This window comes from Phyllostomus discolor, chromosome 4 (genome assembly GCF_004126475.2).
Source record: "Phyllostomus discolor isolate MPI-MPIP mPhyDis1 chromosome 4, mPhyDis1.pri.v3, whole genome shotgun sequence".
Taxonomy (NCBI): domain Eukaryota; kingdom Metazoa; phylum Chordata; class Mammalia; order Chiroptera; family Phyllostomidae; genus Phyllostomus; species Phyllostomus discolor.
The window spans coordinates 172,896,323-172,923,868 of NC_040906.2; the positions used below are offsets into that span (position 1 = coordinate 172,896,323).

General features: G+C 38.7%; 1 protein-coding gene across 1 annotated transcript; it reads right to left on the bottom strand.

Moving 5' to 3' along the window:
- Positions 1 to 768: 768 nt before the first annotated feature.
- On the bottom strand, positions 769 to 23,646 carry GPRC6A (G protein-coupled receptor class C group 6 member A). Its single transcript, XM_028510394.2, has 6 exons — positions 23,331 to 23,646; positions 20,243 to 20,546; positions 16,930 to 17,766; positions 10,350 to 10,562; positions 7,242 to 7,365; positions 769 to 4,925 (listed from the first exon to the last, which is right to left on the bottom strand). Exons 1-6 carry the CDS (start codon positions 23,522 to 23,524, stop codon positions 3,811 to 3,813), a joined length of 2,787 nt encoding a protein of 928 aa, XP_028366195.1. The 5' UTR covers positions 23,525 to 23,646; the 3' UTR covers positions 769 to 3,810.
- Between the last annotated feature and the right edge of the window lie 3,900 nt (positions 23,647 to 27,546).

Sequence of the window (27,546 nt, forward strand, 5' to 3'; positions counted from 1 at the left end):
GACAGGGTGCATTCATCATGTGGGCTGAGTTGAGTCTTGATTGCTGTTGGAGGTCAATAGGAGTGATTTACCCAGGTCAGTCAGTCTCAAGGGCATACTCCTTTCCTTTTAAGGTCACAATCATTTCTATGATTCGCTGTTCATATGCTTAGTTTCCATGGTTTTTTTGTGTGCTTTTTTTTATTTTAAATATTATTTTAGAATTTTCTACTGCAGTTGACATAGACATATTAGTGTCAGGTGTATGACCCAGTGACTAGACATTTTTTTGTTTTTTAACCTTAGTTTTGAGTTAATTTTTTGCTACTCTAACTTGATGTGTGTCTTATTTTGCTGGTAATGGCAGTGAGGGCCTATCTGAAGTTTTGGTTTAAAGATAGCCCAAGAGCTGTGGACACTCAATTATTAGAGGGGAAGGTTGTAAAAAAATCACTGAATTACTGTCCTGACCAAGATATCAAGAATATTTGTGAGAATATTAAACTTCCTCATTCAACATTATTTTAAATATAAATTTGGGGGGTGGGCTTCTGAATTTTTAAAAAAAAATTTAAAATTCTCACACAAGGGCATTTTTTTTCATTGCTTTTAGAGAGAGGGGAAGGGCGGGGGGACATCATTGTGGGAGTTAAACATCCGTTGGCTGCCTTTTCATACATGGCACCAACCAGGGATTGAACTGGAAGCCCTGGTATGTGCCCTGACCGGGAATTGAACTCATGACCTCTTGGCTATGGGACCATACTCCGACTAGCTGAACCACACCTGCCAGGACATGGGGGTGGACTTTTTAAAACCCAGAGTTCACAGATAACTATTTCACTTGGACTTTGCTCTGAGATCCTCATGGCTTGGACTTTGTGGCTTCTGATTTCATTCTGCCAATAAAGGCTGTGGTACAATATGCAGTATTCCCTGATCCCAGCATTTGAACAATAAAATAATTTTGTATGGATGTTTCTGCAAGCAGGGTCAGAGAGTAACTCTGTATGAGTCAATCGGTTATAGAACTCTAGATGCTTTCCTGTCCCCCCAGCTCTCTTTGTCTAGAGCAATGGGAAGGTTTCTGTCTGAACAGTGATTTGGACTTAATGAAGACAACCTGTAGAGTTGGCTGCTAACATAATCAAGGATTGTTGGTTGGTTATACAGTTTGGATCCTTTATGTGTGTTTTTTCCTTAGTTTTATTTTCTTATTTCTTTAAAATATTTAGGTATTGCCTTTGTAATAAAGAGGAAGCATTTTATTATAAAAAGAGTAAGTAAATCATTTAACTAAAATCCAATTGATTTTAAAACCCTCAAAAGTTAACAGAAAAATTAAAAGTACAACAGTCATTTTCTTAGCTGTGTGATTCACATGATGGAATGGATATAGTTTTTGCTTCATGGAATTCAGAACTTAATTTCTTATGTTGAGTAGCATTTTTTTTCTGGAATATTTGTTGAGAGCTTTCTAATTGTAGTAAAACTGACAACTCTTATGAAACAATTATTTCTTTTATTGTTCTATTGGCACAACACTGCTGGGATTTCTGCTTTGTGTGATCACACTCAAGAGTCTGGAAGCTCTCCTGCAGCTTTGCTCTCATGTCAATAGGAGAAACTGTTTTCATATCAACAGAGAAATGAGTCAGTGAAATCACAAACAGACTACTTATTTCTTCCCATGTTCATGTACATCAGAATACTTTATACCCTTAGTCATTGAATGAGAGATTACCACTGTATTGTACATGAATACATTTAGACTAAGCAGTAAATTAGAACTTGATTGCAGGTCTTAAAACAACTGAGTAATGCAAAGAGGTGTTTAAGTTATATAAATATATCTAGTGGAAATGAGTGGAAGGTTTAGTGAAAAATTCTGTAGTTCAGGATGAAACATTGGGAGAGCAGAGTTAAATTAGAAGGTTACTGCAATAATCTGTGAAAGAGATGATGCAGGCCTGTGTTAAGGAAGCAGTGAAAGGGATAAGGATCATGGCAAGGTTTTGGCAAAGTGCAGGAGTTAGAAAATAAAAAACAGCTGATGTACAAGGGTGAAGCATAGAATGGCATCAAGGATGGATAGGATGAATCCCAGGGTTCCGCTTAGGCCAAAGGTGGTACAACATACTGAGAAATGGAAAATAGGAGGAGGAAGAGTTTGGAGAAGAAAATAATGAATTGAATTTTAGACATACTGCCTTTGAAGTGTTAGAGGGATAAGCAGGTGGGATGGTTAGAGAGTGACCAGGACCATGTGGGTTTCGGAGGTCTGGGTCATAGTTAAGTCATGAAGTTGGCTAATAATGTAATGAGAGAGTGTATTGACAGAAAAGGCATTTAGATTGAGGCTGGAACTCTGTGGAATACCCACACTTAAGGGTCAGGTGAAGGAGGACATACCAGCAGCACAGGCCAGAACTAAGTGGTCAGGGCTGTCAGAGTAGGACCAAAGGAGCCTTTACATCAGACTGAAGAGTTTTGATAACTGAAAACTTTAAAATATGATGAGAATGAAGAAAAAATTAAGGAGGAATTATACCATAGATGTCATTAATAACCACTGAATTTGACAGTAAAAAGTCACAAGAAACTTTTCTGTGACAATTTCAGCAGAGTGATGTAACTAGGAACCAGATTTCAGTGGCTTCAGAATTAATGGGTCACAAGTTAACAATGACACTGTCCTTTCAAACACTCAGTTTTATTCCACAGCACCCTTCAATAAGCCCAACTAGAAGCCTATACTCTATCCTTCACCAGCTACTTCAAATATATTATCACCTTCTATATAGTTTGATTACATATACATTTTCTCTTTTCTATTCCTGGTATAGATCCCAGTCCTCTGTCAGCTAGGACCCATCCTCTACCCTGTCTCAGAGTCATCTTCCTAAAATGAACCTTTGAACTTGTCATCTTTCTGCCAGAAACTTTGATGGCCACTTTCTAACCACATGATGAAGACCTAAGCTCCGTATAAGAGAACTCGTGTTTGGCATTCATTCATGACCCCACCTCTACATGTGAAAGAGGACTCCTCTCTAGTAATACCAAAACAACTGCGCTTCCCTCAACGTACTTTTGGTGGCTGCTCCTGCTTTCCCCCTTTATCTGGAATAGCTTTCTGTACTTGCTTTGACTAGCTCACTCTTATTCATCTTTCAGGATTTCACCTACACATCATATCCTTTACGTGGCCTTCATCATCGCCTAGGGTGGCTAAGTGTCACTTCACTATACTGTTAGAATGTCCCACACAGATTACAATCATAGAATTCCCATACTGAGTTGCAGATGTCTGTGTGCTACAGTCTTCCCCTGGATTTTGAGCTCCTGGAGTGTCAGAAATGATGCCTTGATCCTCCTGTTCCTTGGTATTTAGTGTCCCCTGGCACAAGGTGGCTGCTCAAAGGCTTCTTCAGCTGAACTGAACAGTGGGGATGGGAAAGTAATGGTGCTCAAGAGACAAGGAGAGATCCCTACGAAGAGGTTTGAAAGAACTGGTGGAGCACACATTAAGGATGCTACATCATGGGCTAGTTTTGACTAGGAGAGATACCTTTAACTATGTGCCTGTGAGGAAGGAGGTCAAGATGGAGGCAGGTGGAAGTCATAAGGAAGGGAGGTTCAGGCTGAAGAATCTACCTTCTTTGTTAAACAGATGGTTGGACAGAGTGGGAGTGTTCAACCAAATTTTAACGAAAATACTGACAGAGAAGAAACACATAGAATATGCTTGCTTGGAAAGTAAATGTACATCTTAAATACAGAGACCCTAAAACATTTCATGGTGGAACATGCCATCTCTTAAGGACGCATTCATATACTTGAAGTTCTTTTTCGAGGCCAAGTTTTAGATGCACTTGTAGCATTTTCCTTGCGTGTGTGTGCACATGCTGGTATCTGAAGATCTTTGCTTTTCTGCCAGGCTGCTGGCTGGCCACCAGAGCTGGGAGTGGCCATGGTGATGTTGCCGTTAGTGGAAACCAGTGAAGCACGACTCATGGCAAGACTGTCTGCACTGTGGGAAGAGTAACTATAAATCATGTTGAGAAAGGCAGATTTTGTGTTAGTATCTTGCTTACAAAGAATAACATAACATTTGGGGAAGAATGTGCAACATAGGATCCCATAGTTAGATGTTAAAATAACAATAATCTCCACAGCTGGCAAATATTTGCCAAATGTGGTAGCGTATACGGGGATGAATGGGATCCAAGCTATGAAGTAAATGAGCATGCCAAATGTTATAAATTTGGCTTCATTGTAATTCTCAGGCAATTTCCTGCCTTTGTAGGCAAATATGAAGCAAATGAAGGCCAGGATGGCAATATAGCCCAGCATGGTGCCAAAGGCAAGGAGGGACCCCTCCCCACATTCCAGGATAATGACTTTGGTCAAGGACATGTTTTCTTCCACAGCAGGGGCTGCAAAGATTAGCCAGAGTGTGCAAATGACAACCTGGATACCTGTGCAAGTGAAGATGATGGGGACTGGCTTGTAGATGCACTTCAGGAAGTTCTGTAACTTGGGATCGAAGCTGAAGGCTAGCAGAATTTTCAGGGACTTTGTCAAAATGCAGGAGATGCAGAGAGTAAAGCTCACACCAAATAGCGTCTGCCGTGTTTTACACGTGAAGTCTTGAGGTTCTCCAACAAAGAAGCCTATACTGGCAAAGTTGAGGAAATGACAGAGAAGGATCACGTAGCAGACCATTAATCCCCCAGATGATTTCACAACAGGTGTATTCAGGTTTCTTGTAAATATTATGCCAACAGCCAGAACAAACATGATTCCCAGTAGGGAGAGGGCTAGGAGCAGGATAGCCAAGGGGTCATTCCAGCTGAGATATTCCACTTCCTTTTCAAAGCACATTGTGCTCTTTACAGGGGCCCAGTGAGTTTCGTTGTTGCACGAAAGGCAGTGATCCATGTCTAAAAGACAGAGGAGATTCAGTTACATCGCAAACATTTAAGCTAGGCAATTGTCCAGAATGCTATAAATAGAATCCTCCTCAGCAATAGTTCTAACTTGAAAATGGCTATGGATAATTGTCACAATGGTTACTTATTCAAATAAAGCATGCACAGGACCCAAAGAAAGTGAGAAAGGATGAAGGTGAGGGAAAAGGAAGAGAGGGAGAATTAAAAAGAGAAAGGGGGAAAAAGCCAGCTAGGCTGTGAGTCTTTAGGAAATTAATATAGTCAAGTTAGATGTTAGTCTGCTATGAACTTGCTGTTATAGCTGGCGGTTCAGGGGCTCTGTTAAGAATGAAGGCTTTAGAATCAGACATATCTCGAGTCCTTCTCTCTATCACTTATATTCCCTGTGATCTTGAACAAGTTAATTGAATTTCCTGAGCCTATTTCCAATTCTCTTAAAAAAACTCTGCCTCATTGGGGTGCTGCAGTCGGTGAGATAGTAACTATAAAACGCTTGTGTTTTATAAAATGCCGTAGAGCAGACATTCGCTGTGGTGGGAGCTGCTGTTGTACATAAGGCTTCAGTTCTTTTAAAGCAGAGACAGTATGGCTGGATCACCCTAAAGCCCTCTAAAAGAGAGAGAACACCAGATTGTCATCAATGACAGCTGATAAGAATTCAAGTTTATTTTCCCTCCGGGAGGTAAGGAACCTTGAGCCTCTCACACAGACAGTGATAAGGCTGGAAATGATTTATGCCCAGTCTGACTGCAGGTGCTGCACTGACAGTTGATATCAGAGGGGTGCATTTGCTCTCCGCTTCCACCCCTTAGTGATAGTAAGTATCAGCTATTTCCAAAAAGCGTTATACAGTGCCTACGTCTCTTCCACCTTAACCTCAAAGTCAGGTTGTGTTTCTATTTATAGACTTCATTACCTTCCCAGCCTCCTCCTCTTCCAAATCAATTGCCTTGCAAATATCCATTCTTCCCTGTCTTTCCTTAACCACTGCTGCTAGAGTCTGCCATTTTATTCATTCAGCAAACATTTATTGGCCTTGTCTGTGGCCAGCTATGCACTGGAGACATCGAAAGGAATAGATGCTACACTCCAGACTAGCCTAAACCCTTGTTTTTCCTCCAAATTTGTGATCAGTCTTTTGTACTTGTTCTTGGAAGCTATTTGCCCTGGTTATCAAAAGACAGCCTAGGTTGTATCTTAAAAAACTCTTGTACATCTTTATGGGAAATAAACTCTACATACTCTCTTGGTATTTTGACTTATACCACTTGGCAGGTAGTTGCTAGATACCATATTGCCTGGAACTCTCACCCTCCAATCTCATTATCTAATTATTTACGGAGCAAAGCCCATTTTGGTTTGGGGTAAATGGCATTTTCGTAAAACAATGACAGAATATGGATATTGGAATGTTTACATTGGGATACTCTTCCCCTTTGAGACAGTAAGAAAAAAGAATAAGCATTTGGGGGCTATTCTGCCTTGGGGGTTCTCAGTGTTTATAGCGCTAATAGCAATGCTACCATAACAAGGGGATATGGTATTTTTAAAGTAGGCTTAACTCCAGGGAAAGTGCCAATAGCCCCTTTTAGGGTTCCGAAGGCTGCTGACCTCACTCCATTCTCAAATTTGTGTATTTTGCTCTGATTTGTCAAATTGTTAACAGGTTCGGCAAACAATCAGTTAGTAGCATCTCATCTCTGTCAACAAACAGTTCATCCCCTTGTCTTATATAAAGTTCTTTTTTAGGCTTCACTGTTCCCTCTTTGTAGGAACAATGAGATCTCCAGGGTACGCAAACCTCTGTGCATGCAGAGATATCTAGCATGCTCAGTTTAGTTAGCTCAGCATGTATGCATTTATAGTTATTGTGCCCCAACTGCAAGTCAGGCGTGTATGTGTGTGTGTGTGTGTGTGTGTGTGTGTGTGTGAGAGAGAGAGAGAGAGAGAGAGACAGAGAGACAGAGAGAGACAGAGAGAGAGAGAGATGGCTAACAACTGACAGAGTATAGCCACTGTTTTAAGAACTGCTGGAGAGGAATCCAGCTGAGGGGATGACATTTTCCCTTGGAAGAGGAGTTACTTTCTTATCTCTATTATACATTGGTTGCAAGTCTGCTAATATAATAGAAACAAATCCAAGATAAAATGAAATTTCACTGGAATTTAACCTAGCAGTAGCATGAGATGCTTTTTATTCCTCCAAATGAAAAAATAACCCTAAATACGATTCACACAAATGAAAAAATCAACCTGAGAGTTATGGTTCGGGTGTGTCACTGTACACGTCATAGGGGCTGTAACTACCTGTCTGATTAGTGTAGTGGTTTTCGGGACAGTTCACGCATTCATAGCAGCAGGTATGTTGACTTTTTGTGGTTTTCTTCATTTGCCCAGGACTGCATTCCTTGGAACACTTGGATTGAATTTGCTGCAAAGTGAAAAGAAATTCAAATAACTTTTGAAAAGATTCATTCTAATTAACTTTGACTTCATTTAAAGACATATTTACTACATAGATTTTGGTATTTTTAAAAAATAGTGTAATAAAATTGTCATCTGAAGAAATGTGAACAAGTCTAAAAAAATAGAAAATACTGCAGACAGTAAAACTGCCTTGTGGGTTCTCCAGGGCCAACTTTGAACCTGAAATGCCCACACTCCCGGAGGATGCTCCGAGAGCACCAAAGGGTTTAACTCTGAGGTAAACTGAGCGGCATTACAGGGACAAAAGTGAAACCTTTCTTCCCAGCAACACAGTCGCTTATATCCCCTCACTTAAGGGACAACAAAAACATTCCAAAGTATCGATAACTTTGGGAAGTCAATAGATTCAGGATTATCTGATTTGTTGGACTACAAGTTTTGAGGAGTCACCAGAAATGCTGATAGTCCAATTAGCTTGCATATTGACGAAGGGATCTTGAAATCTGGCCTCACTGATCTCAGGTATTATTAGTTTCTGCTGCCCCCTTGACATATTTATGATGCTCCCATCAGAAAGGTAAACTTGTCTCTCTTTTCATGGCGGTCATCCCCTTCCACTTAGTCACCGAAGGCACCAATCAATTATTTGTCATTGTATCACCTCCCCCTCACTGAGTATCTCTCCTAAAAAGTCTAAAGATAACTCTTGGTAACAGAAAGACAACTGCATTTCTATCTTTCAAGGAAACAGTTCTTTGTGTTACTGAAACATCAGAAGGGAAATTAGGACAAGGACAGTGGCTTGAAGCATTACTACATTTATTCTCTCATCCAACACATATTTTTTGAGCTCCTGTTATATGCCAGGCACTATTGTAATTGTAGAAACCACAGCAGGGTTTAAAACACAAAAATCCATGTTCTCATGGACCTTCAGTTCTAGTTGACAAAATTGACAATGAATATGACAAAAATAAACAAAATATATAGAATGCTAGACAGTGATAAGTGTTAAGAAGAAAAAGGACAGGAGGGTGTTTAAGAAGTATTAGGTTGACACTGCAATTTTAAACAAGGTGATCAAGGATGGACTCCCTGAGATGGTGACACTTTAGGAAAGGAAGTAGGAAGCAAACCACATAGACAGGCAAAGGAAACAGCAGGTGAAGGCGTTGAGCTAGAAGAAGGGAAGGTATGAGTGCAAGAGAGAGAAAGCCTGTGGGGTTGTAGGAAGGGATGGGAGCAAGGGGAGGGTAGTAGGAGATGAAGTGGGGAGGTACGGTGGTGGGTCATGTAAGGTATTTTAAAGGCATTGACTTTTGCTCTGAGAGAAATAGGGTGTATGGGGGTTCTGAGCAGAATATTATATTTTGCAGGGTTACTCTGTCTGCTGTTTTAAGAACACACTGAAGCGGGCAAGAGTGGAAGCAGAGAACAGTTAGAAACTTGTTGTCTTTGTCTGGGTGACAGGTGATAGTAGCTTGGAGTTGGAGTGGTGGCAGCCAAGTAGAGGACAAAAAGTGTTGGATTCTGGACCCATTTGAAAGTAAAACTTTGGTTAGATTTGAAACATAACAGAAAGAGAAATGACAAGGATTGCACCAGATTTTTCCATGAGCAACTAGAAGGAAGTGGTCATTTATTGAGATGAGGTACTTGTGGAAGCTCAGTTTTAGAGAAAATCCATGTATGTGACTATTAGACACCCTGGTAGAGATTGTATCCATTAGGCAGTTGTGCATTTATTTGGGTTGAAATTCAGAAGATAAAAATCTGGGAGTCATTTGTCTTCCATTCAATGACATTGTTTAAATCCATGATCCTGGACGAGATCACTAAGAAAAAGTGGGGATGAAAAAGGAGCATTCTGAGCTCTGGGCACACCGATATTTATAGGCAGTGGGAATGAGGAGGAACCAGCAGATGAGACCGAGAAGCAGTGGCCGGAGACAGGAAGGAAGTCAAAGTGTGGTGTCATGGAAGCGACTGAGGCATCGCAAAGAGGGGAGCATGATTAGCTGGTAAATAAGATGATTTTTGGATTTATTAACATTGGTGAACCAGACATAAAGGGTTTTGATGGACTGGAAGAAGTGAAAAATTATGAGAGGAGAGAAATCAGGGCCAGTATACTGAACTTTTTGAAGGAATTTTGTCTTAAAGGGAGATAGAGGAATGGGCACCATGTGGAGGAGGAGGTAGAAGGATTTTCTTCTCTTTTTTAAGAACAGGGGAATAAGGGAGATAAGAACATATTTATGCCGTCATGTAGATAACACAGAAGAGCAAATATCTGAGGATGTAGGAGAGAGTGGAGAATTGCCAGTGCAATATCCTTGAGTAAGTGAGAGGGGTTGGGATCCAGAGGTCAATGGGAGGAGATGACCTTGGCTAGGAGCGCAGATAATCTATCACAGTGCCAGGTGGAAGTCAGGGATACAGGCACAGGTGTGGTGGCAGGGGAGCACTGGAGTTCTTCTCTGATTGTTTCAGTTTTGTTCATGAAATAGGAAGCAAGGTCAGCTGAAAGTGAGGATGGGGAATATGTGTCGGGGTCAGAGAATAGGAGAGAGAGTGTAAAATAGCCATGTATGTAGGTGGAAAAATTAACGGACTAGGGTAATAGTCTGATTGACCAGCAGCATTAAGGCCCACTAGCGGTTAGAGATCATGAATTTAAAGTGAGAGTGGTCAGCAAGATGTTCCCCACCCAAGTTCAGCTACATGGGGCTACATTGATTATGTAGAGACTTTAACGAGGAGTTTGCTTTGGTCAAATGAGAATGACTAAGAGAGAGAGAAGAGGACAAGGGAATTGAGGGCGTGTGCAAGGGAGAAAACACACAAGGGGATTGTGGAATTTAATGAAAGAAGTCGGGGACAGTGAACAGGCAATAGGATTACTAGAGCTCCTGTTGGGGCCAAGGACTTTTGCAGTTGAGATACCAATTAATTTGAAGGCTACAAAGCAACTTACAACCGGATTACCTTAAGATTCCTGAACTCATTTTTTGATTCCTGGTTTGTGACAGTAAAGACATCGTGCTTCGGGTCATATTGTGCCATCTTGGTGACAACCATGTGGCCATTGATCTCCTTCCAGAGCACAACCTCATATCCAGTGTTTATATCCCCATGGGCATCGAAATGAAATAGCTTCCCTCCATCCATGAATGTCACATTTTTCAGTACATCAAGTAACTATAAAAATAATCATAGAAATAAACACTAACAGAAATATTGTAAGTGTATCCATTATATCGATTATAACACTGCCTTACAAAGAATATCACTTAAAAATGAGGAAAAAGATATCTTGAATCAGTGAGTGTGGTAACTACTTGTGAAGGTTCTTAAGTACCTGGCAACAATTTGAGAATTCTAGCCTCATCTCTGCCAAGGTCTTGTTCTGTGAATTTGAAAATGCAAGTTAATATTTATGGGAGGTAGCTGTTCTCACTTCTACAATTGAAACCTGGGCATCTTCATTTTCCCACACTGCAGAATTTCAGAATGAGTCCTCTAGAGCGATGCCTAGGCTCTGATTCTGGTTCCATATCTCACTAGTGGTATGATCTTGACAATCACAATTTGTCCCTAGAGCTCAGCTTCTTCATTTGGAAGGCAAAGTAAATGAAATCTACCTGATAGGGTTATTGGGAGGGTTAAATATAATTCTGAATGGCAAGAATGTAGCCCAGTACCTGGGACAGATTGTGTTAATAAAGACTATCTTCATACCTGTTAATGCATGTTATTAGTGAATGGGGATATTGTGCAAATAAATAAACATGCTTTGAGTCTATCAACTAATAATGTCACCTGATATTCATAAACTACTTGCTAGTACTCAAATCTGTGATATCCTTTTATTCCATAACAACCTGGTGAAACACACTGAGCAGGGATCATCTTCCTGTTTTCTTACATGAGGACCCTCAGCCAAAGGGTGCAATCGGAGACACACATCTTGACTTTCATTTTGTGGTCTTTCCATTGCACCTAACATTATATTAATTCAAAGTCTTCTCACTATTTTTTCTTTCTGACTCAAAAGTAATCACTTATGTGTCATTGGAGCTATGGAGGGCAGGAAAATGCATCATTTTTAACAGTTCATTTTTACTGTATTTATGTCCCATTATCATTTGCATCTTTTCCTTCTAGAGTCACAGTGGGCCTGGGTCATTGGTCCAGTCTGAGTGGGTAACCCAAGCCAGTCATTGTCCTGCTCACTGCCCCCCAAATGAAGGCTGAGGGGACAGAGATACAAATCTGGGAGATAGTCCTGTAACAACAGCACCCTGCTCTTGGGCATGTACTGGGTAGCATTCCCATCAGAGAAGTTTACTTGATGGGTGTAATAATGTCCACCCTAAGTCCATACCATGTTACTCCTGTGGGAGGTCTGGATCTTATTACCTCCAGTGGTTTTCACTTCTGCTTCAGTGATTGGATGCATAGTATAATGACTTCTGAACTTTATTTATAATTTAATTCATAAAATGTCTTTTTTTTTCATTGAGAGGATAGGAACACAGTGAAAAATTACTTGTCTCATTACCTAGTTTGTTCAGTGAGCACTCGTATGCAATATAGCTAAAACGAGAACTGTTTTATTGACAAATGAGGAGCCACGCTGAGCTTGTGCTGCACAGGAAGAACACTGAATGGGGAGGGAGGGAAACAGGTTGCCAGTCTGGCTCCACCATTAACTTGATATATAATCGAGGCTAAGTAAATACCCTCTGCGAACGCGCCAGACCCACTCAGTATGTAGGTCTATGATGTCTTGTGGCTTTTGTTGGGTGCAAAATCTATGAAGTGAGGCAAAATTGTTCTGTTTTAATGGAATTATTTTTACTTTATTCTTTTTCAGTTAATCTTTTATGAATGCTTCTTTCCTCCATATTTTTTTTGTCAATAGAAGAAAATCAAGTTATATTTTAAGGTAAATATATTGGCTATGACAGTCATGCCAATGACCAAACGTCACTTTAGTAAACTCTCTAAGTATATTGATATTATAATGCATTATAGATTTCATAGTTCTTGTAATGAATGTACATTAGTGTGACGAATGTAAACTAATTACCATTACATTAAAGAAGCAGGATATTAGATCTAATCTGTTGAAATTAACCAAAACCCAGATCTTATTCTAGCAAACCCATGGAAGAAAAGAAAGTGGAGGGAATAAAAATAAAAGAATAACTGAGGGCCTGCTGTCAGTGTTCCCACCTCTACGTCTGTATTGATTTTTCTCCTGTTCCTGCTTAAGCAAATCACACACATAAGCCCCAGTAACTCAGTTCTTAGGGAGCATGTTCTTTTCCACCCTTGTGTTTGCACTATAACTGCCACCTGTTTTTTTCCAGCATTTAATCAGGTTTTACAGGGTAAAGTTCTGACACATATACGTTCAGTAAATAATGATAACATTGGAGGATGTAAATAAACTAGTGTAATTCTATGCTTGTTCTTACAGGAAAGAGGGTGGAGGCAAATAAAACAGTGCATTCATTACTAGTTAAATATGAGAGAACATTTGCTCTGCATCGAGGCAGAATTTAAGCATTAAGGTTCCAGTTATTAAGCTATTAAATGCCTTTCCCACTAATTATTTATTTATTTTTCATGGAGCCTCTGAGATTCCCTATAAACTGGCACCGGAAAGTTTAGAGGGTAGGATTTGCATTTCCAGTATCAGCTGATTCACCTCTGTATGACAATGATCTGTTTTTGAGAACGAGGTCCCAGGAGGCCACACCAGCCTAGCCGGTGCGGTTGATGTTCTCCACTTCTCCAACTGCTCTGATGTTCGCTCTGTCTCTGCGAGCCTGCTGTGCTTATGAAAAGAGGTATCTCTGTCAGGAGTTTACACAGTAGCAGAGGAAACAGCCTTGTATCTCTGATATCCAACCTATGTTTTTCTTTTTCTTTTGTGAAGTTATCTGTAGTACAGTGAAAAGCCCACTGGACAAAGGTTGAGGCAGTTTCACTACTAACTCTCTGGGTGGCCATGGGCCAGACCCTTATTGCTGAGGTCCCCTGCATCTCTAAACTATTGCGAGTCTCAGTCAGCAATGACACTTCCTCTTCTCATGTCTTTCAGATGGAGAGTAAAGCATATGAGTCCTAATATAAAAATTACAAATGATGTATGTCGGTGCCTAGTATAGGTGGCCCTAAATTTTTTTAGTTATCATTTGCCTAATCACTCCAAAATCACTCCTTTCTTTTAACATGTCTCTTCTGACTTCTGGACTAATATCCCACCACCATTGCTACACTAGGATGTCTCATAGGTTTTTCATTTTCAAAATAGAATGCTTACTATTTCCTGTTCCACCTAGACCTTCCCTTTTCATTATGTTTTCACCTCAACAAATGGCACCAGTTACCCAAGTTTTCAAATGATTTGCAGCATCTTTGCTTCTATCTATTATTCTTTACCTACAGTTTCTCTTCAAATGCCCTCTTCTTCCTTCCTCTTAAATATATGGATGTTTATTTAAGTACAGGGTGGAGCAAAAGTAGGTTTACAGATGTGAGTACATGGAACATAGAGTTGATTCTTGTATTATTATATATTAATCATTGTATTATTTCCCATAACATTTGTAAATCTATTTTGCCTCATCTGTGTATGTCTTTCCATCCTCATTGTCATGCTTGTAGTACAATTAAGTACTTGTAGTACTTGTAGCATCCTTATCTTAGCCTGCATTGCCAAATTGGCCTTTCTCCCTTTAGTCCTATGTTCCTCTATCAATGCACCCTGCAGTGAGAATGCTATTTCTATAATGGAAAGCAGATCACATCACTCTCCTGTCAAAAAGTATCTCTAATTGGCTCCCCTTGGTTCTACCACATCCAAAACTAAATATGTGTTGCAGATGTTTGTATCTGAAGGGTGGTCCCTGTACCAGCAGTATTGGTAGCATCTGAAAGCTTGTGAGAACTACAGATTTTCACTTCTCCCCTGGAACTACTGAATTAATATCTGCATTATAATAATACTCCCAGACAATTCAACTGCACATCAAAGCTTGAGATGGTCTAATTGACAAACCCTCCTGATGGATCCTTCACAGACATGCCCCTCCCCCACACCAGTCTCATTTGCCTCTACTTTCCACAGAAGACCCCAGTTTTATGGTGCTATTTTCTGCTTCCTTAAGACACCATGCTATCGCTCCCTTCTGGGACTTGACTGGAGCATTTCTGCCCTGGCTAACTTCTACCCAGCCATCATATTCCTCAGAGGTGTCATGATCTTTGAGAAAGTTCTCTTAGCGACTAATACCAGGTCAGTTGCTTCAGTCACGTGCTTCTCTGCCATCTTGTATTTTATATGCACCATTGTCATTGACCACCACCCTGCATTGTCATCAGCCGCCTCACTGTTCAGTTGCACTCCTCACTAGAAAGATGAGTCCTTTAGGGATAAAATGGTCTCAGTTTCTATAATATTTTTAGCACTCAGCACAGTGCCTGGAACCTTGAGGCATCCAACAAGTACGTGCTAAATCAATGCCCTCACAGGAGTTTGACTGTCAGACATTCTCATCCCACATACTCACCAACTATCTTGTATGTCACCAAAGAGAAACGGAATAAAAAAAGAAAGCCCGAGTCCCTGATCATGCTGTCCCTGAATACTGCTCATGGATATCACCACAGATGGAGCCAAAGTAAGGATTTTCCTCAGATATTGGGAAGAACTAAATTCTCTAAGTTTTTTTGAATCTGAAATCATACAGAAACTATCATTTAAGTATTAGCAAATTTTGCCAGGGGACAAAACAATCTTTAGGAATATATTTTTGATAGTGATTCTATTATGTTGCTGATCTTTTAAATTTAATGTCTATGGATATTCCCTCATAGTAAGATAAAATTATTTACATTATTTGTTTTGCTGAATATGGCACAGATGTAGCTCACTCCCATCGTGATGAAAGGAACTAGTCACTCCCCTCTTCCTCCTTTCCAAACTGTTCCTGTTTGTTTCTAGATAAACAGACTCCCTGGAACATAAAGGATGACCCTGGGCTTCTAGTGTTTAAATAAAACATTGTAGCAGACTCTACTTAGATTATGCTATCTCTAGTCTTCTCCTCAGAATGTTTGAGATTTATTCCTGATTGAAAGTGCTTTCCCAGATTTTGAGGGGATAAACAGCTCTTGTTATTTTTATATCTCTTTCCTTACGAGGCTTTTGCTATCTCCTCCCATTTAACCTGTCTTTATGCTGGCCTATTTTCTCTCCATTACTCTTTCTCTATCTCTCATTCCTAAAATTCTATGTTGTGGTTTTGTTATGGTGTCCACTTAATTTATAGTTTTTACCAATCCCTTATTAAAAGTCTTATATGACAAAGAGTATGCTTTCAAACATCTTACAATTACTAGGCACATAAATATGTATTTAAAAATAGAGTTCTAATTTTAAAAGGATCCTAATTTCTAATCTTACCTCTTCATTAGGTTTTGTGTTTTGCATTTCCAAGGTGAAGACTAGCTTTAAAATGAGCAGTCTGAAACACCCCGTGACCATCACATGATCCACACAAGCTCAGACCTTGGAGCTTGTGTTTACGGGTGTTTGAAGTAAAAATTACAAAAGTAGAAAGAGCTTGTCCTGGATTCCCACTTGTAAGATCAGAAGAACTGAATACCTTTCACCTTCTTTTCCCTCACAAATTTAAAACACATATATTTTTGGAACATGATTCTGCCTCAAGGCTGATAAGTTTGGCTTTGAATACACATTTTGAGTAATTTGTTCCTGATGAGTAAAATTTATCATCATATAAAGCAACAATTTGCTTTTAAGTGACTTGTTCAGGGACATTTAAAACACAATGGAAAATTTTCACTAAATAGGGCCACCTTAATCTTTGGGTTTGTACAAACTAATCAAAGAGAAAAAGGGATAGTCTTCTTTTTGCAAAATCAGTGAACTGAGATATCATGGGAATTGTTATGAGTGACCTACAGTCATGGGAAGGAGACTGGAGTCCTAGAGAGACCGCCCCGGATGAGAGTCCTAACTGGAGGCTTTGAGACTGCGCGCCACCAGAGACACCATGAAAAGGAAAGGCACGGAGAGCGAAGACCCAGGCTAGAATCACATTTCTGGCACTCCGTAGCTTAGTTTTCTCATCCGTAATATTTAGTAACTATAAAAAGAATCATTAAGCATGCTTGGTCTTGCATTTTTTAAGAGCATTACAGGAGGTAATTCTTATGAAGTCTTAAGAAACCATAGATCAGATACAAATCCATGAACTCAAGGAAAATAGCACTATCAACAGAATTTTCTATGAAATAAAAAGAAACACAACATTGGTGGGTCTGAGTAGTAGGTGAAGGTAAAATAACTGCTCTATTATCCTCAAGAACAAAAAGCTAATGGTGGAAAAGCAGGTTATCAAACACTGAGGGTGTCTACTAATAAAAGGAATAGTAAGAGCAGTTCCTGTAACTCTGCAAATTAAACCAGTGAAAGAAATGAAAGAGATTATGGTAGGGGAATTTTCTTGGGGGTATGAGTTAGTACCTCCCACGGCTGAAAGGCGCTGGGCTTCCGACAGTCTCGAGCCTGGCACAGGTCCCGAAGGGCATGACCAAGGGCAAACACGGCGAGCTGAATGCTGTGAACAAGTCCTGGCTCAGTGTAATCCCACAGGACGTCATTTCTCAGGGAGAAGCTCCTGCCCATGTCCTTGTGAGCCTTGTAGGCCAAAGTCCCCTGAGAGTGGTCGGAAATGCATTGACTGAAATCACTGTCCTGGACGTGAGCACAGGCAGACAAGAGTATGGCATATTCATGTAAGGGTTTGTTATGATCCCTGGGAAACGTATGCAGGTTTTGAACAAAGGACCGGAAAGAGGACACATTCCCTTTTCTAAAGGAAAACCCCACAACTTTGCCAATCCTTTGAACATTAGGAATGGTGGTAATCTTGGTAGCAGTTGACCAATTATCACTAGCAATCCAGACCTTGTTTACATTTCTTTCGATGGCTTTACTGAAGAGATTGAAAACGTGGAATTGACTCAGAAACACCACAATGACATTAACGTGGGTTTCTGCTATGATTGTCTCAAGTGTCTGATTGATCCTGACTTCAATGGTGTCATCTGAGAGGAAGGCTGGGATAACTTCTTTGAAGGCTATACACACATTATTTGTCATTGTCTGAATCACGAAAGTGTTGAGAGCCTGTCGTCCATAGTCATCATCTGTGGTTATGATGCCGACCCAGTTCCAACCGGACTTCTGAATCAGGTGGACCATTGCTTTGGTTTGATAGGAGTCACTGGGCACCGTCCGTAAAAATGAAGGAAAGCGAATTTTGTCACTTAGGATTTCTGCCGTTGATTCATAACTCACCTGGAAATTGACAGTATCTTTTAGTTATGAGGTTAAAGAACTCCAGACGGCTCTTCATAACATGTGTTCCCGTTTTTGATTTCTGTGAGTTTTCGTAACCTTTAAAAAGTTCTCTGGTCCTTTTCATCCTTCCCTTTCAATGAACCCCACATAACGTAAATCATGCTATTTAGTAGCAGTTTAGAGTCATTGCTCTCCAATCGCTCCATATTGTCTATAGGGCAAGCTCTTTGAGGGCCCAGGCTCTCTCTTATCTCTTTATGTACACTGCTATGTCACAGGTCAGAGCCAAGAGTGGGTACTATTTAAATACTTAGAGGTAGATACAGGAAAAATGCAGTGAGTCAAATAAGCAAATTGCATTTTGGAACACTTAGTATGCTCAAGATTTTGTCTAACTTACAACTTGGGTGATTTTTATTTTAGATGAAATAAATCACTCAGCCAAATACTCATCCAGTTCAGAAGTCAGCAAACTTTTTCTCTAATGGACCAGATACCAAATAGTTTCAGCTTTGTTGGTCACATATGGACTCTATCATATATTCTCCCTTTTTTGTTACAATACTTAAAATATATATAATAATCATTTTAGCTCAACAGCTTAAGAGATTGAGAGCCACCTTTGGACTGCAGGCTATAGTTTTCTGAGCTTTGATCTAGTCAAACAAACATCAGCACTTGGGGAGCTCTCCTTGATGTGTACAAAGGTTTGACTCATTTACCAGTGGAGTCTTTTGCAGAAAGTAGAGGCAATGAGAATGGGGGGTTTGTGAAGGATCCACCAGGAGGGTCTTGTCAATGAGAGCATCTCAAACTGATGTGCAGTTGAATTGTCTGGGAATATTGCACAATGCAGACACTAATTTAGTCTAATGAGAATTATTACCCACTATGCTACAATTGCTCCGTGTCACTTGCTTGGTGAATGCCAATAATAATAATTATGATTATTTTCACTATTTAGAGCAGCCACATGGTACAGTGGAAAAAGAGTAGGCTTTGGAGTAAGACTCTGTACTTAAGTAAATTTGGTGAAATTAGTTAACATTTCTTTACCTAGGGTTCTCGTGAAAATTGTAGGAGAGAATTTAAATGGACATTAGCCACGGTGGACCCTCACTAAACCTTAGTTCCCCTCAGTACCTGGCATTGCCATACCCACCTGTGCTGTGAGAACTGGGCTTCTAGAAAATCACTTTTACCTATGGAGGGTCCCCCTTTTTTTTTCATGTAGTGTATCATGGAATTTGTATTTTTACATTAAATGATTATTGTCAAAAAAAATCTACTTAGCTTACTTATCACCTAACTACTACTACACATAGTCTAGAAATTTTGAGCCAAAACCTTATCTCTGAGATATTTGGGGGAATAATTCTTTTGTTTTATCATTTTGGATTTAAACTTTTTGTTATCAACTTCATTAGGCCATAACACAGTGGAACTCCTGAGTCTTTCATGGGTATGGACACTTATTAACACTAGCTCCAGAAAGTTATATATTTTGAATTTTTTGCACATTTATTATATAGTTTCACTTCTATCAGACTGGTCATTTCTTGATCATCTGACTATAAGCCTTTTTATTTTCTAACATTTGGCTTCTAATCTTCCTTGAGCTTAGAAAATAATGACCTATCAAATTTTAAAGTGAAGTGATATGAAGGGGTGTAGCTCAAAACTCAAGTCAAGGGGAATTGCTTGACTCTGAGTAATATGCAAGAACTTATTGCATTGCTCTATAAAATCTATTTTGGTTTTTTTAGAGACACTTTTGTTTACTTTCTGGTTATTGGCTTGCATTACAGAGATATGTAGTTCCACAGTTTTTGCTCAAACTGTGGAACGCATCATCATGCCTTCTCATCATACTCAGAACAAATGCAAATCATACACAGCTTACAAGATGCCAAATGATCGGCCTTTTGCATCTTTCTCAACAAGTGTATCTCTTACCATGCTCATTTCTGCTCAACTGATCTAGCCACATAGGCCTTTTTGTTATTCTTTGGACATGCTAGCTATGTACTTGCTGCTTTTTTTTTTCAGCCTAGATACTGTCCTTCCCTCTTTCATCTGCCCTTGGCTGCTACTTCTCATTCAGATTTCAAGCTAAACATCATCTCCTTGAGAATTCTTCCTTGACCTCCATTCCCCTTACTTCTCACTTTCCCTCCTGTTTTCTTCATAGCACCTGACTGCTGTTATTTCAGAAACAAGGCAGTTGAGATCTTCAGATATTTGTGTCTGGCCAAATCATGCTAAAAACTGTCAGAAACCAGACATGACAAATTGAGAAATGATTTCCCCCGTACCACTTTGTCCACTTTCTAAGCCACATAGGGAACATACTTTTTGTAACGTAGAGAAAGGAAAGTGAAAGCAAATTCCTAACTAGTTTACCAGGTTACCCTGACCCTTCACAGTAAGGAATATAATCAAACCCAGAGTAAGGTAGTAGAACAAAACCTACCTGCGGCATGAGCTGTAAAGTCAATATCCTGGAGACAGCCATGCTTATTTCTGAGTAGCCAGCCCCTATGACAGCCTTAACCCTTGGCATGTAGCTGGAATAGTCACACTTAAACTCCACAATTTCTCTGGAGCAGTTGAACTTGGAAAGAAACCTCAGAGCAGCTGCCATTGCCACTGTGACTTCTGTGCAAGTGTCATAGATTTCGTACCCCAGTTTGACTCCAGATAATAACGTTGAATTATTGATCATCTCAATGCTGTGTATCATGGCAAGCATTTGAAGAAAAGTTGATATTTCAAACCTGTTGAGAAACAAGTATTTTTTGAAATCAGAATATAACTTTTCTAAAGACATGGTGGTATCTCATTTTATTCACATCTCTGCCTTAAAATAGACAATTTCTGGATCAATGAAGCTTATCCTTAAAAGGTCTAAACTTATTCATTTAAAAAATTTTTTGATGGAAACCTTTCTTAAAGGTATATAAAAACCCATAGTTTCTCAAGTGGATTCTGTGGAACAGGATTCAACCTTGTCTTAATGAATTTTGGGATAATTTTGAACACTCAGTTTAATATTCTGCAGTATGAAGATGTGCTTGATTTTTTTCTTTTTGAAGTTAAATGTCAACATTTTATTGCTGTCCAAGCACCTGCTCTTTAGATCCAAAAGGCTATCTTTTAATTTTCTGATTCTAATCTGTTGTAGTTGAAAACCAAATTAATGTCTTTTAAAAATAACTTACCAAACAGGCTCTGAATAAAATCCCAGTAGCCTTCTCCTAGATACAGTAGACTATTTCAGTTCCAAGACATAGCTATTTCCTATTTCAAAGGGGCTTTTCTGATTGACTTCTAGATTTGTGACTATTCCAGAGCACTGAGTTGTTTGATTACTGATTTACTGTTAAGTTTATTTCATCCGCCACTGCCTACACAAGTTTACGAACACAGTCTAAAACATAGTAAAGGTTCAATAATGTTTTTAAATGAATAAAGGGAGATATTATTGTTCAGGGTTTTGCTATTCTATAGTTTCCTTTTACTTCACTGAGTTATGACAAATTAAATAAAACTGTTTGAATAATATTATTTGTCATTGTGAATATCTAAATTTGAAGTTTAGCAAATTTGCATTAAGCTTTAATTTAAAGATACAAAGAAGGAAGGTTAAAGTAAGGAATTGTCTGCCTATTAAAATGCATAATATGTTCAGAGTACCTCACATGTTAGTTCCATGAGCAAGAGAACCTCTTTGGTGCATTCACCTCTATAGCCCCAGTGCCTGGAAATGAGCCTTGTTGACGTAGGCATTTAATAAATAGTTGTTTAATGTCAAATGAATATTTTTCTCAAGGAGTGACAATAAGGTGAAAGGATGTTCCAGTTAGTGATTTATTTTCTGGAATAAATTTGCTTATTAGATCAAATCATTCTTTAGTGTTTTTCATTCTTAATTACTAGCCTAAGATTGTGGGTCTCAAATCTGTAGTCACCCTTTGGGTACCAGTTTAGTGCTCTGAAAATCTTTATTAATTATTTTGGGATATCTCTTGGTATTCTTATCTTTTTAATTTTTAAAAATATGTTTATTGAAGCCCTGGCTGGTGTAGCTCAGTGGACTGAGCGCGGGCCATGAACCAAAGTATCCCAGGTTCAGTTCCCAGTCAGGGCACATGTTGGGTTGCAGGCCACGGCCCCCAGTGGGGGCCATGTGAGAGGCAACCACACATTGATTCTCTCTCTCTCCTTCTCCCTCCCTTCCCCTCTCTAAAAATAAATAAATAAAATCTTAAAAATTTTTCTTTAAAAAATGTTTATTGATTTTAAAGAGAGAAGAAAGGGGAGAGAGAGAAACATTAATGTGAGAAAGAAACATTGATTGTCTCCTGTATGGACTCTGACTGGGGATTGAACCCCTAACCTAGGTATGTGCCTTGAACAGGTATTGAACCCCCAATTTCATATATGGGGATGATGTTCCAACCAACTGAGCCACACTGGCCAATGCTGTCTCCTGCTATTCTTGATAATCAATAATTATGATTATTGTGGTTCAGTATGCCCAACTTTTGAGCAGAATGCCAGGAAGGACCTTTCAGATAAAATATGATATAGGATCATATTTAGCATTCTTAGAGGGCTTGGTAAATACTTTTTTTAAAAAAAAATTTAAGTGTAGCTGGCATAAAACATTAAGTACTTTTTTGATAGAAAAAAGGGGAAAAGAGGAGATAAAATGTACACACAAAAGCATCAAGATAGAGACTGGAATGTTAGAGTTAAAAGAAGCACCGGGGTCACACTGCCGTAGCTACTGAGGCTGATGCCACGTGCACCCTTAGAGGTTCTCTGGCCCCTTATTTTACAGATGAGAACACTGGAACTTGGAACTCAAAGAGTTTAAGCAATTTGCCTAAGTCTACAAAATTAGCTTGCCCTGAAACTAAAATTCAACTTCAACTATCCTGCTCTCATTAAAGAAAATTCATTTGTAATTTCCTCTACCCTGCTTTCTTTTCCCATACTACACGGTGCCCAACGTCCTGTCTATCATCCAGGTTTCGCCATGTTTGTAAAATGTTTATCGAGGAAGGAGCACTTTGACTTGAGGTAGGGCCTTAATTTCTCATAGAAAAATTAAATTTTTCTCAAGAAGGAAATAGTGTTGACAAAAATGGTAATGTAGAGAAAAAATTTAAATGTAGTTTATTTTAAACAAAGAATTAAGTAACAGATCCATGTTTAAAACAAAATGCATGTTGCAAGTGCTAGAAACACAAACATGTTATGTATGCATGTTGTGGACAGTCTATGACGTCTTCTTACTGGTTTTCTCAAGTGACTTCAGGGATTTTTTTAGGTAAAGTACATATAAATATATTAATAAAAACATTCATTGCTTCTGCACTTGGAAGTTAGTTATGCATATGCCACTGATGTATCTCTCTTTTAGGAAAGCAGAGCAAGACTGTGTCAGCTTAAAAATATGAGAGTTTAAATTTTATGAAAACAATCTAGATGTCAGTATAAGTACACATTTATATACTTGGAAATTTAACTAAGTTCTTTAATGCTTTACTCACCCAACACACTTCCGGATGTCTGGTCGTCTGGGATAGTCTTCTGAGGACAGCATTTTATCATGAATGGAGAACAAACCTCCAATCATGATATGTCCCGGAGAAGTGGCAGCCACAAAGTCATCAGGGTTCTGACAAGGCTGGGAAGTAGCAAGAATAATCACACAGCACATAATCAGTACAATCAATAATGCCATGTTTCTATCTCATTTGCTCACTTCATGCAAGTTCTTAGGAATCATTAAGCTCACAGAGCACCAACAACACATTCCTATTTCACCTGCAAACCATGTGAGGTATAGTTAGGTGTCCAGGGCCAGAAACACTCAGTATTCAGATACTTGATGATAGTCAAAACATTTCTTCACCAATAAGAATATACCAAACTTTCTAACACTCCTTTGTTGGAGATGCGTGACAGCAGGAATGCTGGGTGAAAGCTGACAGAATTAGAAACACAGGGACAGTTTTGTACTTCAAGGGGTATCACCTTCAAGGCACAAAGGTTTTAATATAGTTTATAAATTGTTTAGAAAAATAGAATCCTACTTTGATTTTCTTGGAAAAGCTCTATTTTAAAAAAATGAAATTCAGTTAAGTTTAGGTATTTATCATGTCCTGTTTATATGTGTTGAAATAAGTAGTTTTTGTAGTGATGGAATTAGGTGAAACTTGTCTGGCACAGTGTTTTGCTTTGAACAAGAAAGGTCTGTCATAGATCATTGATACTTCTGCAGTTTGTGGGTTTTATTTTTGTAAATTTGAAACTAGTGTTAGGCTATATGTGCTTAAAAGACTAGGAATCTTATCTAACATGATCTTATGGATATAATTTAGAATTTATAAAAGATAAATGAACTTCAGTAGCTTAGACACCACTAAGGAAAAAGGAAAAATTATGAATTTTACATTTTAAAATCAACCTTATCCAAATATTGGATTATTAAGGAACATATGATGGGCAAGCAATTCCAAATCCAATATATCCAGTTTGTTGGATGTAGCAGATATTTTTAAGGGAATTTCAGAACATAAAGGAGTACAGTGACTATTACGGTATTTCTCATCATTCAAATCAGCCTTAGTTTCCATTGACATGGGGGTTATGCCACCTGAAGAGTGGAGACGTTATAGTGCTTCACACCGTGTCAAATGTTTCCTTGTCTTATCGTTTGTACCAGTGGCAGGATTTCCTCTTAGGAACCCAACTAGTTAACTTTAGTTGTCCAGAAAGTTTAATAAACATACATGAATTTGAAAACTCTTCAAATGTTTTGTATTTGCATTTTATGCATTTTAATATTCATTTGCATATGTCCATGCATGTGCGCATTTGGATAAATTCATGTTTTTACGTTTTGTAATGAAGGTTATTTTGCTCAGATAACCTCCAAGGTCTTCTGTAATTGCAAGTCCAAAGACAAGCTTTGGTAAATACACTGAAAAATAAGACATTAAAATAGTTGTTCAGCAAAAATATATAATAGGTATTAAGCAAAATAAGCCCCTCATGTGACCATATTGCTCAGATTCAATTCTTATTTGAAAAATCAGTGACAAAAGTTATGCCGAGCAATTTCTCTAAGGTTGCAGTTTTAACATTTAGGGTCTTTGCTATCTGACAAAACTTAAGATAAACTACATTTTTAAAATATTTTTATCAATATAATTTAAGTTGGAAATCTGTTTCTAAAGGGGGCCTTCTGAAGGCAGGAAAAATGTTCCAAAAGCCCTTGCCTTGTAAAATGCAGTGCCATGTGGCAGCGAGGTTCCAACTCTGGCCCAGACCTGGGCGGCTTTGTCCACCACTTAGCATGTGACCATGAGTGGGTTACGTAACATTTCTGAATAATAGTCTCCTCATTTATAACATAGGTAAAACACCTGTAGCTTATAAGGTATGTTTTGAGTCTTGCTGAATCAATTTGCCAAGCTCCTGCATTCTGGTAGGCATTCAACAATTAGCTCCTGTCTTAGTTATGGCTGCTCTATAGCAAAAATACCATAACCTGGTGGCATCTAAACCACAAACGTTTATTTATTTGGAAAGAATACAAACATTTATTGCACTGGGAAGTTCAAGGTACGTATGTTGCTGGCAGATTCGATGCCTGGCGAAGGCCCCCTTCCTCATACATGGCTGTCCTCTCACTAGGAACCTCACAAGGCGGGAGGTAGAAGGGAGCCTTCTCTGCCTGTTTTTATAAGGACACTAAACACATTTAAAAGGACCCTGCCCTCATGACCTACTCACTTTCCCATATCCTAATACCATATCTTTGGGAAGATGCAAACATTCAGAGCACAGAGGCCCCCTCCTTTCCCTTCCCAAAACTAGACTGAAAGTTATTAATTCTTAAATTTGGTCTGCTTTCTACAGTTGTTAATCCATTGTTCAGAGCTCTTTCTCAAACATCTTAAATGTTTCCCTGGTAGAAATGATGTTTGTGACGGTGTCAGTATTTACCCACTTTGGCTCAGGAATTCCGTCACCATGCTATTCCCTGCTGAATTGTCATTTATCACTGAAATGCTCCAGCATATACCATCCTCTCCGCTGTGGTCCTGTCTGTAACTGAAGTTTATCTTTGAGCATTTGATTTAATATATAGCTTTAATGTTAGGTAATTGTCTTTAATGTGCAATGTAGGTGATGTTATTCTCCTTAGGGGGCTTCATGGAGGTCTGTGAATCCCTTAAACTTGTATAAAATTGAGTGAACATGCCTACGTGGGTTTCTCTGGGGAGTGCGCTCAGTGCTTTTGCCAGATTATCCAAGGGGTGTGTTGTGCCCAGAAAACTTAAGAACTGTCCGTTAGAACAGATTTGAGCCTTGCTTCCTAGGAAACACAGGGATGCTTTCTGAGATGACAATCCTGCCTTTGTTACCCATTTTTAACTCCAATCATCCTCACTAATATACCAATAACTTCAGCATTTGTTTGATACACCTGACCATTTAATACCACCAACTCAAAGGATTACATGAGCAAAGCATTATTACCCACGCATCACTTCTTTTCCATCTCAGAGCGGACCTTAGATCACTGCTCTAAGAGGACCAGACCTACTTGCCCCAAAAGGATGGTTGTTTATGGGTGAAGTTAAGCATAAACAGTGTATATACTAGTATAGTGTTTTATTAATTCAGAACAGGCCAAGTGTTCTTTTTTTAAAAGCTATTTTCATTTTCTTTATTCTTTTTACACCATACGGAAAATGCTAATTGTTATTGAAATAATTTTATTTTTGTAACTTGAAGGTGTGTATGTACATTCCCTCTGCCCCCAACTCTCTCTTAAGGACTTTAATATTTTAGGTTACCATGTAGATCTACCTTTCATAGTCTCAAATGGAAGGGTAATGTAGTATTTTATCATCTCCCTAGGCTCTAATAGTACAGTTCCACTTATAAAAGTACTTTTTTCACCCTTCTTATCTCTAGTTATAAAATAGGGGAGGAAATCAAAATCCAGAAGGATCTACCTCAGTATCTAATCACTGCCTCAGTCTTCTTTTTATGTATAAATTAAATCCCTCATATTGAAAAATATATTTTTTACAGAAAAAAACTTTTGTGTAACAAGTTGCATATGCTTGAAAGCTATTTTTAATATCAAACTAAATTGTAAATTCAGTAGAAAGACAAATGTACCAAAGCACCACTTTAGTACTGTTGATACAATTAGTTGATAGAATGAACTTCTCACTTTTTAATCAGCTTTTGATATATATTGACATAGTTCAAGTTAACCACTTAACTCTATTTTCTCTATGGTACACAAATAATGCATAATTTATAAAATATATTTTCCTCAGGGATTTACAAACCGTGCTCTTGTGTCCTCACATTCCCTAATAGACATTCTGCACACAACAGATGTTTATGTTGGTGAGTAATCCAGTCCTTCTTTCTCAGGTTGCTGTGTTAGGCTTGAAGTTGAGAAAGTTGAAAGATCATTCATTTCGCCCTGAAGATATGGATACTGGAGTGTTTCAACCTTCTTGTATTTCATTTTTGTTTAAATGTCATTTCCTGGAGAACTTATTTATTTTCATCACAACTTTTATTAATATCTACCACTGTTTGTTGCTTATTTGTTCACTGTCCATCACCTCCATTTTATTTTAAAGTTCTTTTGAGTGACTGCCCATATGGCAGACACTCAATAACTAGTTGTTAGACAAATGAGGGAGTAATTGGAACAGCACAAAGTGG

Bases quoted from the DNA above. Each gene is read 5' to 3' on its own strand.
- GPRC6A (XM_028510394.2), bottom strand. From the start codon at position 23,524: ATGGCATTATTGATTGTACTGATTATGTGCTGTGTGATTATTCTTGCT. The intron at 20,547-23,330 runs GTGAGTAAAGCA...GTTTCTCAACAG, and splicing joins GACATCCGGAAGTGTGTTGG to GTTTGAAATATCAACTTTTC. The intron at 17,767-20,242 runs GTAGGTTTTGTT...GTCAATTTCCAG, and splicing joins CTTTACAGCTCATGCCGCAG to GTGAGTTATGAATCAACGGC.